At 48.2% G+C, this 19,171-nt stretch overlaps 1 protein-coding gene across 2 annotated transcripts in view; it reads left to right on the forward strand.

The window, feature by feature from the left end:
* The window catches only part of LOC138522059 (antigen peptide transporter 2-like), a 268,133-nt gene extending 263,136 nt beyond the window's left edge, over window positions 1–4,997 (forward strand). For both annotated transcript variants that reach the window (XM_069635292.1, XM_069635294.1), the window contains one exon: window positions 3,793–4,997. In XM_069635292.1, the coding sequence (XP_069491393.1) occupies window positions 3,793–4,005 (213 nt within the window). In that variant the 3' untranslated portion in view covers window positions 4,006–4,997. The remainder of the gene's footprint in view (window positions 1–3,792) is intronic.
* Window positions 4,998–19,171: the final 14,174 nt, after the last annotated feature.

Consider the following 19,171-nt stretch of genomic DNA (forward strand, 5'->3'; position numbering starts at 1 on the left):
ATGCAGTGTGAAGACCTCCGGAGCGCACGAAGAGTAGGTAAGCCTTTGTCTTTCAGATGCCGGAATGCAGCGCGAGGCGTTGGTGACAGCCGATGGACCAAGTAAGTGAAGAGCTGTCACTGAAGACCGTAATGCTAACCTGTTCTTTCTTGTCTTTATAGGTGTTGCTGAAGACTGGATTCAGGATGGTAAGCCTTTTCCCTTAGGCCCAGGATCAGATGCAGAAGACACGATGAGCGTTCTGCTGCAGGGGATGCAGAATAACGCAAAGCAAGATTCATCCATCGGGTGTGGTTTAAATAGCCTCCTGTAGTGCTTAGGTGTCTCCTTCCACAGCCACGCCTAGGTAAGAAAAGAGTTCCTGCTTTCCAGAAGAGTTCCAGTGTTCTGAATCTAGGGAGTGGCTCCTTCCCCACCCAACAGGAAAAGTAGTTCCAAACAGAAGAGGATCAGAGGCTCAACTGGCAGGCAAGTAAGCAGCATGGTCTGCTGCAGGTAAGTCCACCCAAGCATTATGAGCCCGGCGCTTCCAGCGCTGGGACTGGGCATATTTATGAGCCTGGTGCCACTGGCGCCAGGACTGGGTCCAAAAGGTCCCAATTGGGACTGGTTGGCACTCGGAACCTGGGTTATGGATCTGCTTCCAAGGGAGTTGGGAAAACCCTGACCTTTTGGAAGCAGAGATCATGACAACTAGCACTAGTTCTAGACTCCACAAACCTTTCTAGTACCCCTGTTCCAGACCTCACTGCAACAACAATACTATGGTAGCCACATCGGGTGATGCACCCACCCCATCGGTACCTAGTATTCTGGGCCAACAACAACTGTCATCTACCGTCAACCTTACCCGGAATCCACCTAGAACTAAATATACCCTGTCACTTCTCCTCCAGAAACATTAGACTACTCTCTAGACTGACAAAATTATTCAAACCACCGGCCAGATTAATAACCAATATTGGCCTTAGGAGAAACTGCCCCTATGAGCATAACCAAAAATACTAATCCTACTACTCTATTCACGCCTAAGACTAACAACCCTACTCACAAAAAATACAAGCAAAACAAACCCCACATCCTGACCCCAACGGAGGAAGTCAACAACAGTACTTCACCCATTCCATTGAGAAAACTATGGGCCTCATTACGAGTCCGGCGGTAACCGCGGCGGTAAAACCACCTGGTTACCGCCGGACTCGTATTACCATTCCGCCTCCGTGATTCCCGGAATTACCGGGGCATTACAACCCCGGTTTTCCGGGAATCACGGAGGCGGAATGGTGTTAATCCCCATTCCCAATGAGTCCTATGGGACTCAATGGGAATGGGGATCATGGAAACACCGGCAGCATCTCGTAATGCTGCCGGTGTTTCCTCGTCCGCTTGCAGGCGGGCGGTGTTAAACCCGCCAGGTCAGACCTGGCGGGAACATCACCTCACGCCTGCAGGAGTTGTGATCGCCCGGCATGGAAACAACGGTGGCAGCGGGTTTACCGCCACCGTTGTTTCCATACCGGGCGATTTGTAATGAGGCCCTATGACTTTCTAGCCATTACTGAATCATGGCGACATGCAGCAGCAGGCCCTGCGCTCATGCTCACAGTACCCAACAATTATACGATTCTTAGAGCAGACAGAACAGAGACTCGTGGAGGAGTTGCTTGCAACAAACTGCTTGATGTTACCAAGGATCAAATTGACAAAATCTGGAGGAAGCAGTTTCCCAGTCGAAGCTACACAGCTCTGGAACTCCTTACTCCCCTCTCTGAGGGAGGACCAAGTGTACCCGAACTTCAGGCATAACATCATCAACTGGTTCAAAGATAACGACCATTAAATGCACTTCAGCCACTATCTGACTATCCCTACTGCTTGCACTGTAAATAGACACCACTATGCCTATATCATGTTGAACCTTTCTCCTTCATGTAATGTCTTCCGACTATGCTCACTGTATGTATATTTCTTGCTGTTGTATTGGAACTTTTAACTGTATTATAATTTGTGCGACCATGTAAATTTTGTAACCATAAACTGAAAATATTCATGTACCCTACGCCCTGATACCTTCGGGTCTGGCGTGCGTTATAAACAAAACAAACTGTAAGGTTTCCAAGAAAGAAATCAGAAAAGGATAGAAAGAGATGATGGTCATCTGCATAAAAATGTACTTGAAAACCAACAGTAGATATTAAGGAAGCAAGAGGGGTAGTGTAAAGTGAGAATAAGATAGGACCAATATATAAACCAGAGGAACGTCAAATGGAATAGAATGAATTTGTGGCAGAGAGCCCTGCCAGGATACTGAGAGAGGTCGATACTGAGAGAGATCGATTTTGAAGGTAAGATGTAAACCGTGATAGCACCGTAGCAGGGATACAGAGTGAAGATAAAGAAGAGATAAGCGTCGGGTGATCAAGGTTATCAAAGGCAGCAGATAAGTCTAGTAGTACAAGATGCGTTCTGATGACGTGCATATAGCATTTAAGTAGATTAATAGAACTTTTGAGGAAGTCCAGTGATGTGGGACACGAAGACAAGTACACGGCTTTGGTGAAATCCACATTTGATCTGGTTAATTGGTGTCTCACTTGGGACTGTGAATATCACGTCCTGGAGAAAACATTCACCAGTAAACTGGAAAAATAGGATTGGTCGGTGAACTTCGATGATATGTCTAATCTGACGTCTTGTAATGCTAGAGCAGAGGTCAACCATACGTTTATGTCACCCAAGAGATTCTTGACATTGTGCACTGTGCCCATATTGCACAGATGTATTCTGCTTCTGCGTACAAATAGGTTTCCAGTGCTGACTGTTATAGGTCCCGAAGTCAGAACGATTCTTTCTATTGTGTAGATTCCCGGCAGTGGATGAACCAGAAAGACATGTATTGACAGAGTGTCGGGAAAAGGGGGCGTTATATAGGTCTGTTCTAGAAGGTCTCGTTAACCACCACAATAGCATTAAGGGTGATAGGTTTGGGCTATACTGCTTGAACACTGAGAATAAAGCGCTGCCTATTGATTTACATTGCTTCTGGAAACAGATGTATTGTTGATGAATTAGTAAAAGAATAAAAATGTTTTAGGGATATCATTCTATTTTAAGTGTGTCTGTAGGAGACATAACTAATATTGTCTATAATATGTATATATTTTAAGGACTTATGATTTAAACTGTCAGTCATTGCGCATTGTGTTCTTAATGATGTATTGTTTTACATATATGTTAAGAAATGAATTTTTATGTGTGTAAAGTTGTAATATGAACTTGTCACATTAATAAAATAAAATCCTAATACTTGGATACTGCCAGGAGGAAAGTTCTGTTGAGTGACCGGGGCAAAAGCCTGATTGAAAAGAAGAGAGAAGATTATGTAGGTTAAAATATGAAATTAAATGGGAATGAGCAAGTCTTTCTAAGAATCTTGAAAGAAAAGGCAACACAGATATTGGGCGATAGAAGGGTTAGATGTGTCAAAATTAGATTTGTTTCGGAAAGTTTAGGCAATTGTATGCTTAAAGCATGATGGAAATGTACCTGAGGGAAACATTAAATAAGGTAACCAAATAGGGCAACAACAAAGAAGAAAATAGGTTTGATGAATGGAGATGGCCGAGGATCCGAGGTAGGATTAGCTCAGATTACAACGTGTACAATATCAAGTTCTGAGGCGGGTGGAAATCAGAGAAAGGGACTTGTGCAGAGAATCCTGTTTCTTGTCAATGTTATTGACATTTGATATCTGCAGTCTGTTGACAAAAGCCCATCCATCTTCTCTTTCAGGTGCATGAGGCACTGTCCAGGATCCCAGGTCTGACCGTGCTGGTTATCGCTCACCGACTCAAGACGGTGGAGAAGGCAGATTGGATCATCGTGCTGGACAAGGGTCAGGTGGTGGAGGAAGGGGTTCACCGGGAGCTGCTGAAGAAAGAGGGTCTCTACCACCGGCTTGTGCAGAAGTGCTTCTCAGAGAATGGGACAAATGGTCAGGACTGATGTGACCCCCCAAACATACACATGAATTGACTCTTGTGTGAGCGCACAGCAGCTGATAGGGAGCACCTAAAGACTGAATGGTGAGAGTCTCCAAACCCTTCATTGTTTTTTGCTCTCACAGCATTTCAGTGCTCTCTCTCCCACAGAGCAATGGTGTAAGGTAGCCGTAATGCTTCTTAGCCAGTAAGATAGCCCCGTGAGTTAGGCGCTCGCCTAGACACCCGAGACAGGACACGGGTTTAAAACCCAGCAGGGCCGGCTCTGCACTTCAACCTTCCAAGATCAAAAATTGAGGACAATTAAAATAATAACTATTTTCACAGCAATTCCAAGCAGCAGAAATCCAGCATGTACTGTTGTAGTAATAATAACAATGCTATTTGGTATTTTATATAGCGCTGCATACCTGAAAGTCCAGTTTCAGAGCACTTGGTAACAGGTGGTACTAATTACCATCATTATTACCCATGGCTGTGGTATTCATGTTTCTTCTTCCCACTACCATGAGCTGCCTCTAGATGTCCATGTCACACACCAAGTGCATGCTGGGAATGGTAGGATTGTTCCTTCAAGATTCAGTGAATAGATTACATTTTGTGAGATTTCCAGCTGGTACCCCATTTGCTTTTTCGACCCTGGTGTCACTCCCCACCTGTGCATTTCAAGAGTACAGATGGGGCCCTAACACCCCCCTGCAATGGTTCCTTGACTTTGGAAAGCCCTGCCACACCGCCATTTTGAAAGCATGTACAAAGTGCAACTCCTGCCGCAACGTCACCTTCTTCCCTCCTGTACATTTCTTTCAAAGTGAAGTTTGAACTAGAAGACCCCCCGCGGACCCCTTGGACATGTCGAAGAGTCCCCTTAATATATCACTCCGCTGCCGCATTCCACTTGAGGGGTTGTTCCATTCCTTTAGCTCGGCCCTATCCTCTCTGCAGTTCAGATGAGATCCTGGTCTTTTATATTTTAGAATATATATAATTCATTGATATTTTTGAGAGTTTGTTTGCGAAGAAATCGAAGAAAAGTCCTTGTTTGTATGCAGGTAGAATGGAACCAGAGGCTTGTCCCGCCTCTCTGGTATGGAGCAGTCAAGGCCAGGGATGTGTCTGTTGCTCCAGAGTACACAGAGGGATTCTTAGCTTTACTTCACAGTGAATCTTGTCGTAACATTTTATTTATGTCGTTCTATGTGTGGTAACATTGAAATTCTTGACTGACTGTGCTGTCCTGGCCCCCATCTGCCACACTTTGAGTGCTGGCAGCCCTGTTTCTTGGCCCGGGTAGAGCGGGCGACGGCCCGAGGTGCACAGCTAAATGGCTGTTCTCTGCCGACTTGTGGATGACTGCGACGCTGGCTGCTCTCTGCCACTTGTGGATGACTGCGATACTGGCTGCTCTCTGCCGACTTGTGGATGACTGCGACGCTGGCTGCTCTCTGCTACTTGTGGATGACTGCAATACTGGCTGCTCTCTGCTACTTGTGGATGACTGCGACGCTGGCTGCTCTCTGCCGACTTGTGGATGACTGTGACGCTGGCTGCTCTCTGCCACTTGTGGATGACTGCGATACTGGCTGCTCTCTGCCACTTGTGGATGACTGCGACGCTGGCTGCTCTCTGCCGACTTGTGGATGACTGCGACGCTGGCTGCTCTCTGTCACTTGTGGATGACTGCGATACTGGCTGCTCTCTGCCACTTGTGGATGACTGCGACGCTGGCTGCTCTCTGCTGACTTGTGGATGACTGCGACGCTGGCTGCTCTCTGACACTTGTGGATGACTGCGATACTGGCTGCTCTCTGCCACTTGTGGATGACTGCGATGCTGGCTGCTCTCTGCCGACTTGTGGATGACTGCGACGCTGGCTGCTCTCTGACGACCTGTGGATGACTGCGATGCTGGCTGCTCTCTGCCACTTGTGGGTGACTGCGATACTGGCTGCTCTCTGCCACTTGTGGATGACTGCGATACTGGCTGCTCTCTGCCACTTGTGAATGACTGCGACGCTGGCTGCTCTCTGCCGACTTGTGGATGACTGCAACGCTGGCTGCTCTCTGCCACTTGTGGATGACTGCGATACTGGCTGCTCTGTGCCACTTGTGGATGACTGCGACGCTGGCTGCTCTCTGCCGACTTGTGGATGACTGCGACGCTGGCTGCTCTCTGCCAATTGTGGATGACTGCGATACTGGCTGCTCTCTGCCACTTGTGGATGACTGCGATGTGGCTGCTCTCTGCCGACTTGTGGATGACTGCGACGCTGGCTGCTCTCTGCCGACTTGTGGATGACTGCGACGCTGGCTGCTCTCTGCCACTTGTGGGTGACTGCGATACTGGCTGCTCTCTGCCAATTGTGGATGACTGCGACGCTGGCTGTTCTCTGCCGACTTGTGGATGACTGCGACGCTGGCTGCTCTCTGCCGACTTGTGGATGACTGCGATGCTAGCTGCTCTCTGCCGACTTGTGGATGACTGCGATGCTGGCTACTCTCTGCCACTTGTGGATGACTGCGATACTGGCTGCTCTCTGCCACTTGTGGATGACTGCGACGCTGGTTGCTCTCTGCCGACTTGTGGATGACTGTGATGCTGGCTGCTCTTTGCCACTTGTGGATGACTGCGATACTGGCTGCTCTCTGCCACTTGTGGATGACTGTGACGCTGGCTGCTCTCTGCCGACTTGTGGATGACTGTGATGCTGGCTGCTCTCTGCCACTTGTGGATGACTGCGGTACTGGCTGCTCTCTGCCACTTGTGGATGACTGCGACGCTGGCTGCTCTCTGCCGACTTGTGGATGACTGCGATGCTGGCTGTTCTCTGCCGACTTGTGGATGACAACGATGCTGGCTGCTCTCTGCCGACTTGTGGGTGACTGCGATGCTGGCTGCTCTCTGCCGACTTGTAAATGTCTGCAATGCGGACCGATGACTGCGATGCTGGCTGCTCTCTGCCGACTGCGATGCTGGCTGCTCTCTGCCGACTTGTGGATGACTGTGATGCTAGCTGCTCCTTGCCGACTTGTGGATGACTGCAACGCTGGCCGATGACTGCGATGCTGGCTGCTCTCTGCTGACTGCAATGCTGGCTGCTCTCTGCCGACTTGTGGATGACTGTGATGCTGGCTGCTCTCTGCCGACTTGTGGATGACTGCGATGCTGGCCGCTATCTGCCGACTTGTGGATGACTGTGATGCTGGCTGCTCTCTGCCAACTTGTGGATGACTGTGATGCTGGCTGCTCTCTGCCACTTGTGGATAACTGTGATACTGGCTGCTCTCTATCACTTGTGGATGACTGCGATGCTGGCTGTTCTCTGCCGACTCGTGGATGACTGCAATTCTGGCAGTTCTCTGCCGATTTATGGATTACTGCGATGCTGGCTGCTCCCTACCGACTTGTGGATGACTGCGATGCTGGCTGCTCTCTGCTGACCCGTGGATGACTGCGATGCTGGCTGCTCTCTACCAACTTGTCAATGACTGCGATGCTGGCTGCTCTCTACCAACTTGTGGATGACTGCGATGCTGGCTACTCTCTACCGACTTGTGGATGACTGCGATGCTGGCTGCTCTCTGCTGACTGCTCTCTGCCGACTTGTGGATGACTGCGATGCTGGCCGATGACTGCAATGCTGGCTGCTTTCTGCCGACTCGTTGTTAGGCAGAATCATATGCAGTACCCTTTGGGAACACCACACACAATTAAGACTACAAGTGACAATACAAATTCCCCTTTGGTACATGCCTGTACTACACAGTAAAGTGGTAGCGATGGCTGAGCAGCTAGACTTATCTCAAGAGCAAGTGAGCAGTATCAATAGTTACACAAAGGACAGCAATTACTATGATTCAAACAGAAACTGACTCAAGGTTTCTGAGTAAAAGAATATACATTTATTTACACATCAGTTGTATAACATTTTACTAAAGTAAAGCAGTTTACAATGAAGTGGGAGCAAAATGGCACTCCAGAAATTTAAAAGGGAGGGAAAGACAAAGTTAGGCAGAAATTGAATAGCACCAACAGGTAAGTAAGCAGGGCAATCTAGAAAGAGGAACTACGGTGATGGAATCAAATCAAAAAGGCTTAGGGCCAAAGTCAATAGGACAAAAGACTTTTGCTCAAGATCACACAGTTCAGGGTAGTTCGCGGTTAAGTCTTTGCCAACAGTTACGGACGAAGTTGGTCGGCAGAAAAGTTAGTTTAAAGAGTAGAGAAGGAAAAGCCCTCGGATTGGAGAAAGATTTCACACACTTTCACAGCGGCTGAACGAAACGAACAACCGGATTTGCACAGTACCTTTAAATGGAGAAGAAGCTGTAGCTGAGGCGGACGTTCCTGGCAGTTCCTGCAGGCTCACGGTTCCTGAAGTGACTATCGGACTGACATGAAGTAGGAAGACGGGAGGGTCCTGCACTGCTCTGGGAAGAAACCAGCAGCAGAGCAAAGCAATGAATAAAAGGTGCGCTCCTTAAAACCCAAGCAGGGTCCGACCTTCCTGGCTATCCGGCCCACTGTAGCTCTGTACAGCAAATTCGACCAGAGGAGGGAGTCTTGGCTTGCAGTTCGGGTGAACTGGTTGGTCCCTCCAGCTCAGAGGAAGAAGATTCCTGGAGGATCTTCTCTGTCGTTGGAGTTCGAGGATTTGGACCTGCAGCAGGGCTTCACGGGGCGGTTCAGTCGTGGTAGGGGGTCCTCTTCCATCAGCTCCTCGTCGGTTCTTTCGTTCCAGTGGCGACTCTGCCTTTCCAGACCCAGAGACCTGCTTTTTATGCAGTTTTCCCCCATTCACACAGCCTGGCTGTCAATCACACAGCGGGGTGGCTGTCCCGGCGGGACAGTCCCCACTGCCAATCAGTTCAGAGTGCAATATGGATCTCCAAGGAGACCCTGTGCAGGGAGTCCTAAACCCCTCCCTCACATCCTGTCCCCCTGAGGCATACAGGCGCCTAAGGGGGGTTTCTGTGGTGAAGCCCGCAAAAAGACGGTGAACAAAGGAACCAAACCTGGTTTGGCACGCGGAGTAAAACACGAGAAAGACTTTTACAAAAAGAAAAGGCGAATAAACCCAGCCGGAACCGTCATAAATTATATATGGTCTAGCGGGTTTAAGTTCAAGGCTACCAAGATAGCCTAAAGCAATACCAAGGTTATTAAAATAGGGTAGTTACCACTGTCACCAGCCAAGTCTTAATGAAAAGGGAGCGAAACCATGCTCCAAGAGAAACAGACAAAAAGGGATAAGTATTAACCCTTTCCAGTACTCCATGTAAGATGGTTTGTACTGGGTCTGTGGTTTTACAGAGGCTAATGAAGTCAATGGCAACTTTATGTGTTTCTGGGAGACAGTAGTCAGTCCCAGAAAAATGGAGCCTGAGTTGGGAAGTCTAAACGACAACCCTGTGTCACTGCACTGAAGGTGCTGTGTAACACACAGTAAACAAAGATGATGCCTGGGGAGTAGGCGAGGCTCCACAGGCTATGAACACAAAAATATTAAACATACACAGTAAACACATGTAAGAGTGGGAAAAAAGGCTCACACTCTTACCAGGTGAAAAAATTAAATCCTAGAAATCCATTAAAGCTGCTGAGGGACTCATTAGGTAAGGGAAATTAGCCATTCTGGAGAATTCTCCCTAACACTCGTGGATGACTGCGATGCTGGCTGCTCTCTGCCAACTCATGGTTGACTGCTATTTCTGGCTGTTCTCTGCCGACTTGTGGATGACTGCAACGCTGGCTGCTCTCTGCCGACTTGTGGATGACTGCGATGCTGGCTGTTCTCTGCCGACTTGTGGATGACTGCGACGCTGGCTGCTCTCTGCCGACTTGTGGATGACTGCGATTCTGGCTGTTCTAGGGAAACCAGCAACACCCATCGCAGATCTCCTCATCAGCACCACAAGGGAAAACAGCAACCCCCAGCGCAGATCTCATCATCAGCACCAGAAGGGAAACCAGCAACACCCAGCGCAGATCCGATCATCAGCACCACATGGGAAACCAGCAACATTCAGCGCAGATCTCATCATCAGCACCACAAGGGAAACCAGCAACCCCCAGCGCAGTTCTCATCATCAGCACCACAAGGGAAACTAGCAACACCCCGCGCTGATCTCATCATCAGCACCACAAGGGAAACCAGCAACACCCAGCGCAGATCCGATCATCAGCACCACATGGGAAACCAGCAACATTCAGCGCAGATCTCATCATCAGCACCACAAGGGAAACCAGCAACACCCAGCACAGTTCTCATCATCAGCACCACAAGGGAAACTAGCAACACCCCGCGCTGATCTCATCATCAGCACCAAAAGGGAAACCAGCAACACCCAGCGCAGATCCGATCATCGGCACCACATGGGAAACCAGCAACATTCAGCGCAGATCTCATCATCAGCACCACAAGGGAAACCAGCAACACCCAGCGCAGTTCTCATCATCAGCACCAGAAGGGAAACTAGCAACACCCCACGCTGATCTCATCATCAGCACCACAAGGGAAACCAGCAACACCCATTGTAGATCTCATCATCAGCACCACAAGGGAAACCAGCAACACCCAGCGCAGATCCGATCATCAGCACCACAAGGGAAACCAGCAATATTCAGCGCAGATCTCATCATCAGCACCACAAGGGAAACCAGCAACACCCAGCGCAGATCTCATCATCAGCACCACAAGGGAAACCAGCAACACCCAGCGCAGATCCGATCATCAGCACCACAAGGGAAACCAGCAACATTCAGCGCAGATGTCATCATCAGCACCACAAGGGAAACCAGCAACACCCAGCGCAGATCTCATCATCAGCACCACAAGGGAAACCAGCAACACCCAGCGCAGTTCTCATCATCAGCACCACAAGGGAAACCAGCAACACCACGCGCAGATCTCATCATCAGCACCACAAGGGAAACCAGCAACACCCAGCGCAGATCTTATCATCAGCACCACAAGGGAAACCGGCAACACCCAGCACAGATCTCATCATCAGCACCACAAGGGAAAACGTCAACACCCGGCACAGATCTCATCATCAGCACCACAAGGGAAACCAGCAACACCGACTGCAGATCTCATCATGAGCACCACAGGGGAAACCAGTAACACCCAGTGCAGATCTCATCATCAGCACCACAAGGGACACCAGTAACACCCAGACCAGAGCTCAGTGAGGACATGACTCACTGCTTCAACAGCAAAAAGATTCAGTCCAAAGCTCACTGTAAAAAAAAACAGCAGTGCTGGCCAGAAGACACACCCCTGTCACAAACCGACTGCAGGTCCTGTACAGATCTCTACCAGAACAGAATGCACCCATCACAAAACCAGTAACACCCAGCGCAGAGCTCAGTCAGGGCATACCTGACGGCCTCAACAGCAGAAAAGACCCAGTACGCAACTCCCTGTCATAAAACCAGTATAGACTCAATGCAGTGCTCGCCAGAACACAACCCATCTGCAGGCCCAGTACAGATCTCTACCAGAATAGAATGCACCCATCCCAAAACCAGTAACACCCAGTACAGATCTCTACCAGAACAGAATGCACCCATCACAAAACCAGTAACACCCAGTACAGATCTCTACCAGAACAGAATGCACCCATCACAAAACCAGTAAAGCCCAGTACAGATCTCTACCAGAACAGAATGCACCATCACAAAACCAGTAACAACCAGTACAGATCTCAACCAGAACAGAATGCACCCATCACAAAACCAATAACACACAGTACAGATCTCTACCAGAACAGAATGCACCATCACGAAACCAGTAACACCCAGTACAGATCTCTAGCAGAACAGAATGCACCCATCACAAAACCAGTAACACCCAGTACAGATCTCTACCAGACCAGAATGCCACATCACAAAACCAGTAACACCCAGTACAGATCTCTACCAGAAAAGAATGCACCCTTCACAAAACCAGTAACACCCAGTACAGATCTCTGCTAGAACAGAATGCACCCATCACAAAACCATTAACACCCAGTACAGATCTCTACCAGAACAGAATGCACCCATCACAAAAGCAGTAACACCCAGTACAGATCTCCACCAGAACAGAATGCACCCACCACAAAATCAGTAACACCCAGTACAGATCTCTACCAGAACAGAATGCACCCATCACAAAAGCAGTAACACCCAGTACAGATCTCTACGAGAACAGAATACACCCATCACAAAACCAGTAACACCCCAAACAGATCTCAACCAGAACAGAATGCACACATCACAAAACCAGTAAGACACAGTACAGATCTCTACCAGAACAGAATGCACCATCACAAAACCAGTAACACCCAGTACAGATCTCTACCAGAACAGAATGCACCCTTCACAAAACCAGCAACACACAGTACAGATCTCGCCAGAACAGAATGCACCCATCACAAAACCATTAACACCCAGTACAGATCTCTACCAGAACAGAATGCACTATCACAAAACCAGTAACACCAGTACAGATCCATACCAGAACAGAATGATGCACCCATCACAGAACCAGCAACACCCAGTACAGATCTCTAACAGAACATAATGCATCCATCACAAAACCAGTAGCACCCAGTACAGCTCTCTACGAGAACAGAATGCACCCATCACAGAATTAGTAAAGGCTCGGTCCAGATCTCAGACAGAATTCAAGTCTCTACCACAAAGCCAGTAGCGACCCAGTACAAAACTCACAGTTACACAACCAGTAAAGACACTGTTCAGAAAGAACATTCCCAGGTATCACAAATCCAGCACAGAGCTGAGAAAGAGCACAACACACCTGCACAAATCCAGTACACACATAGTACAGAGCTCCAACAGCACTGTGCGCAAGGCCAGTACACACATAGTACACAGCTCCAGCAGCACTGTGCGCAATGCCAGTACACACATAGTACAGAGCTTCAGTAGCACTGTGCGGAAGGCCAGTACACACATAGTACAAAGCTCCATCAGCACTGTGAGCAAGGCCAGTACAGTTGAGACTGAACAAGGCAAACCTGTCATGAATCCAGAACAGCATCAGTGCAGACTTTTTAAAGACCCAACACAGTGCTTAGACAGAACCGGATATGGCTGTCCTGTCAAAGCACTAGACTGCTTCCAGAGCTGGAGTATGACGAGAGCAGGGTTACAACAAGCCCCTGTGCCTTTGTATTGGATTGGAAGCCCACCCCATTTTCTAATTGTTTGCACAGTGGGGTGCCAAGGAGAGGGTGCTTCTGTGCACGTGTTCTGTCTATAGACACCCCTCGAAAGCTCCCAAACACAGATAAGCTCTGGCTAGATTACAGCACCCACTACCAGCTGGGCATACACCCCGCAGGTTACCCGATCAGAAATACCCGAATGTTCAGCTTGACTTCAGAGAAGCCCCAAGTTTTCTCAACATTCATTCATCATTCAGCCCTATTCTTCACACTGGGTTCTGGACTTACCATTGTGGGTGGTGCAACATCAGGACCAGTATCGCGCTCAGCCAATCAGAGGCCTGTTTGCAGCTTCCATTATTTCCCGCTCAGCTAATCAGAGGCCTCTCTGCCGCTTCCATTATCTTCTGTGAGGGATGGTATCCCAGTTGGGCCTAACAAGTCCTAAGGTACTTGGGTTAACATGTGGAACACGTGACACTGTTACGGTCCCTGTCAGCATGTGCCTTTGCTTTCAAGTCCTAAGAACGCCCCTGGAGACCCTCTGAACTTAAGCTAATTTACTCCATCCTGCACCAACTGAACTGATCAACTCACCCCTTCAAGATGAGTAGCAATACTCTGAAGATGGAGTGGGATGCAGATTTGTATTCATACATCAATAATCGAAACGACTCAGGTAGTTGGCAAAAGGAAAACTATTTTAATATCAATTATCTAAAACAGGGAGTACAACGAACATCAACGAACTCGCTCGATCCTCTTACTCAATGCATTCTAGTAAAAACTGAAAGTTTATACACACAACTCATCATCGGTGATGTTAACCTACGTTTTACCAACGTCAGCCTACGTGGCAAACTACAAAAACCTACGAGTATGGGTGATATGCTCTTAGTGAACATCTAAGTATACGATCCATACTAGTATGGGATAGTGAGTGAAGGTAATTGGTTACTTAACATCAGGTGGGGCAACTAAGCCCTTCCCTAAAAATGACCGCTATGAACGTCACTAAATGTACGATGTCCCATTGTTTACACAACTATAGGACCCTTAATTATGCCGTCCTCTACAATTGTTGGCACTCTAACCACTGTCAGTACTTTTCCCCTACGTCTAGCAGCATGCAGGCTGGCCATCCAGGTGCTGGTGAGCTCGTCTTAACTATTGCTTCCCACCAATTAGCAAATCAATCCATCATCACCTCAGTGGTCTAATGTCAATTAGGCTTTGAAGCTCGGCCTTGGGAGTGTACTGAGCTTTCGTGAAATGTAGGGAGTGAGAGCAAACTCTGCCCTCATGCGTAGGTGTGACCATCTTGTTTGTTCAGCTTCATCCTTCCACGTAACTGGAGACCATGAAACCGAGCTTCTAGTGTATTTAAAATACTATTTTATGATGAACCTCTGACGTCTTTCTTGTTTTGTTCATGCCTTCTGAACAAGATTTCTGTTCTTTCACACAATTTATATCCAATGTCAGTTTACTCCAATTTGATAAGACCTTGGCTTCTTGGCTCATCCAACCCTGTCTGCTGAGATTCACTTTGTAATTCAATTGTTTTTTTTAACTGTGACATACTAGAAATGAGGCCTACTTGCTACTGTCCAGCACTGCTATAATGCATAGTGGAAACATCCATCCTTTACTTGTCCTTATGTGTATATATATATATATTAGCGCTTGCCACAATCTATTCACTATAAAGCTAGCCTTAAGATTACTTTGTCTGCTTGCATTTCTTTTGCATCTGCACACGTGTAACATAGCTTGATGTCTTCATCCTTTTCTGTGTCATAAGCTTCTTCACCTCGATCCCGAGATGTCACTTATCCTTGGTACTTTCTTGATGCCTTATAGAATATCTTCATTCTCTTGTCTCTGCATCTTCTATATATGTCAGCTCAGCTCTGTGTGATGTTTACTGGTGATGGTTGGTGACGTCACCACTCTTCTTTGCCGTTTATTTGCTCTGCTTCCTCAGGAATCTTATTTAAACAACCATCATATTTCCTTGTGTGCAGGAATGGTTTCCTCAATGGGAATCTTGCCTCTAGGATTCCTTTTGGCCTTTGTCGCTTCAACTGTTCCATGTATGTCACATACTCTGGTTTCCATCATACAGGTAATATGGGCGGGACGGTTGAGGTGGGGGTACTTGGCTCCTCCTCTACACAACACTCTCTTTCACAAGACACACGTTCCAGTCTCATAATACCTCTGTGTGGTCACTCCTTTATTCAAAGTGATTTTGTATCACTCTGTACTCTTGTCTACTCTGCCCCCTCCTAAAAGCTGCCCTTTACTCTCCGTATGCAGGGACCGCCAGCTGAGCCAAGGAGCGCTCAAGGGACACCCATTTGCCTAGGTCGGACAATCCCACCCTGAGGAAAGGGGTGGGATTGTCCCCTCATCTGCCCCGAGACAGAAGACTGATGATTGGAGCAGAGTCTGGCTGATCCAGGCAACAGCCCAAACTCTCTTGGCCTCCACCCAAGGCCAGGAATCCTCCTTCTCTCAGAATCCCTCAAGGTTTTTGTTGGGACATGAGGTGTTGTTGCCAGGCGCCCCTGTCTTCCCTTGTCCTCTGTCCTTTCAGTCCTTCCTCCCCTTCTCCTCACTGCTTCCTCCCCTTCTCCTCAGTCCTTCCCCCCTTCTCCTCAGTGCTTCCTCCCCTTCTCCATCCTTCCTATCCTTCTCCTCAGTCCTTTCAGCCCTTCCTCCCCTTCTCTTCAGTGCTTCCTCCCCTTCTCCTCTGTCCTTCCTCCTCTTCTACTCTGTCCTCCCTCCCCTTCTCCTCAGTCCTTCCTCCCCTTCTCCTCAGTGCTTCCTCCCCTTCTCCTCAGTGCTTCCTCCCCTTCTCCTCAGTCCTTTCAGTGCTTCCTCCCCTTCTGCTCAGTGCTCCCTCCCCTTCTCATCTGTCCTTCCTCCCCTTCTCCTCCGTCCTTCCTCACCTACTCCTCAGTCCTTCCTCCCCTTCTCCTCAGTCCTTTCAGTCCTTCCTCCCCTTCTCCTCTGTCCTTCTTCCCCTTCTCCTCAGTCCTTTCAGTCCTTCCTCACCTTCTCCTCAGTGCTTCCTCCCCGTCTCCTCAGTTCTTCCTCCCCTTCTCCTCAGTCCTTCCTCCCCTTCTCCCCAGTCCTTCCTCCCCTTCTCATTCTCCTTAGTGATTCCTCACCTTCTCCTCCGTCCTTCCTCCACTTCTTCTCAGTCCTTTCAGTTCTAGATCTCCGCAGAACATTATATGCCATGGGTCTGGAATTCAAAGTGTGGGACTGACCACTTACCCTGCTTTCAGCCATTGAGGAGCTGGATGCAGCCCAGGTCATTACCATAGATGAGCGGGAGCCAACCACCAGAGGAGACCCAGAGTGGAACATTCCCAGAGGTTAATGGGCAGGCCTGAGCTGTGTAGGCACGAGAAGAAACAAATGCTGAACTGAATCATTGCTGCCAATGAAGGACAGGATGAGGAAATAGACCCTGATGAAAGGGACATCCGGCTGATATCACCAATGAGGAGACGTACACCTGAGTTCAGGGTGGGATATCCGACTGATATCACCAATGAGGAGACGTACACCTGAGTTCAGGGTGGGACATCCCGCTGATATCACCAATGAGGAGACGGGGGCCTGAGTACAGGATGGGACATCCTGCTGATATCACCAATGAGGAGGCGGACACCTGAGTACAGGGTGGGACATCCGGCTGATATCACCAATGAGGAGACGGACACCTGAGTTCAGGGTGGGACATCCCGCTGATATCACCAATGAGGAGACAGACTGATATCACCAATGAGGAGACGGACACCTGAGCACAGGGTCTCATTCGAGATATACTTCAAGCCACAGACCCCCCAGGAAAACCCGGGCCCCCCTCCCAATTAACGTGGACTCTCAAGGTTGTTGCCTAATATGAGGAATAATGTGTTTTTGGTTGTGATGCGCTGGAGCTCCCTACTTCTGTTCCCTTGTATTGTTTGTACAAGATTAAAACAAATACAAATGTACATTTTAAAAAGTGATGAATTGTTACTTTTTTTCTGCATAGTTAAACATGCTGGCATGAGTGTGTGTGCGTGTTATTACACCCACATGCTGGCATGATGACACCCACATGCTGGCATGACTGTGTGCATGTGTTATTATACCCACATGCCGGCATGAATGTGTGTGCGTGTTATTACACCCACATGCTGGCATGATGACACCCACATGCTGGCATGAGTGTGTGTGCGTGTTTTTATACCCACATACTGGCATGATTACACCCACATGCTGGCATGAGTGTGCGTGTGTTATTACACCTACATGCTGGCATGAGTGTGCGTGTGTGTTATTATACCCACATGCTGGCATGAGTGTGTGCACGCGTTATTATACCCACATACTGGCATGATTACACCCACATGCTGGCATGAGTGTGCGTGTGTTATTACACCTACATGCTGGCATGAGTGTGCGTGTGTGTTATTATACCCACATGCTGGCATGAGTGTGTGTGCGTGGTATTATACCCACATGCTGGCATGATTACACCCACATGCTGGCATGAGTGTGCGTGTGTTATTACACCTACATGCTGGCATGAGTGTGCGTGTGTGTTATTATACCCACATGCTGGCATGAGTGTGTGTGCGTGGTATTACACCTACATGCTGGCATGAGTGTGCGTGTGTGTTATTATACCCACATGCTGGCATGAGTGTGTGTGCGTGGTATTACACCAACATGCTGGCATGAGTGTGCGTGCGTGTTATTATACCCACATGCTGGCATGATGACACCCACATGCTGGCATGAATGTGTGTGCGTGTTATTACACCCACATGCTGGCATGATTACACCCACATGCTGTCATGAGTGTGCGTGTGTTATTACACCTACATGCTGGCATGAGTGTGCGTGTGTGTTATTATACCCACATGCTGGCATGAGTGTGTGTGCGTGGTATTACACAAACATGCTGGCATGAGTGTGCGTGCGTGTTATTATACCCACATGCTGGCATGATGACACCCACATGTTGGCATGAATGTGTGTGCGTGTTATTACACCCACATGCTGGCATGATTACACCCACATGCTGTCATGAGTGTGCGTGTGTTATTACACCTACATGCTGGCATGAGTGTGCGTGTGTGTTATTATACCCACATGCTGGCATGAGTGTGTGTGCGTGGTATTACACCAACATGCTGGCATGAGTGTGCGTGCGTGTTATTATACCCACATGCTGGCATGATGACACCCACATGCTGGCATGAATGTGTGTGTGTGTTATTACACCCACATGCTGGCATGATTACACCCACATGCTGTCATGAGTGTGCGTGTGTTATTACACCTACATGCTGGCATGAGTGTGCGTGCGTGTTATTATACCCACATGCTGGCATGATGACACCCACATGCTGGCATGAATGTGTGTGCGTGTTATTACACCCCCATGCTGGCATGATTACACCCACATGCTGTCATGAGTGTGCGTGTGTTATTACACCTACATGCTGGCATGAGTGTGCGTGTGTGTTATTATACCCACATGCTGGCATGAGTGTGTGTGCGTGGTATTACACCAACATGCTGGCATGAGTGAATGCGCGTGTTATTATACCCACATGCTGGCACTTACCGCGTTTTGCACAGGAAGGTGGCCTGGCTCCAGAATGGCCATGAACCTAGATAAGTTAGTACTGCTAATGACCAGGTGTATCCCCAAATGTTGGCAATAAATGCAACAAATATATCATAATCATGGGAATCCTGGTATTGGTGGTACTCTTGGGAAAACCTCTAAATTACTACTCCATGGGGATGTCCAGAAACAAAGTAAGGGTTAAGCAAAGAAGATCACATACAACCATGATGGTGAATAAACGTGGTTTGTATTAAAATGAAACATATTCAATTAAAAATAAAAAACATACGGACATGAACAGGAAAACATTTCTAAATAATTTGTGTGTGGAAAACTTAAATAATCAA

This window comes from Ambystoma mexicanum, chromosome 13 (genome assembly GCF_040938575.1).
Source record: "Ambystoma mexicanum isolate Mex_15411 chromosome 13, UKY_AmexF1_1, whole genome shotgun sequence".
Taxonomy (NCBI): domain Eukaryota; kingdom Metazoa; phylum Chordata; class Amphibia; order Caudata; family Ambystomatidae; genus Ambystoma; species Ambystoma mexicanum.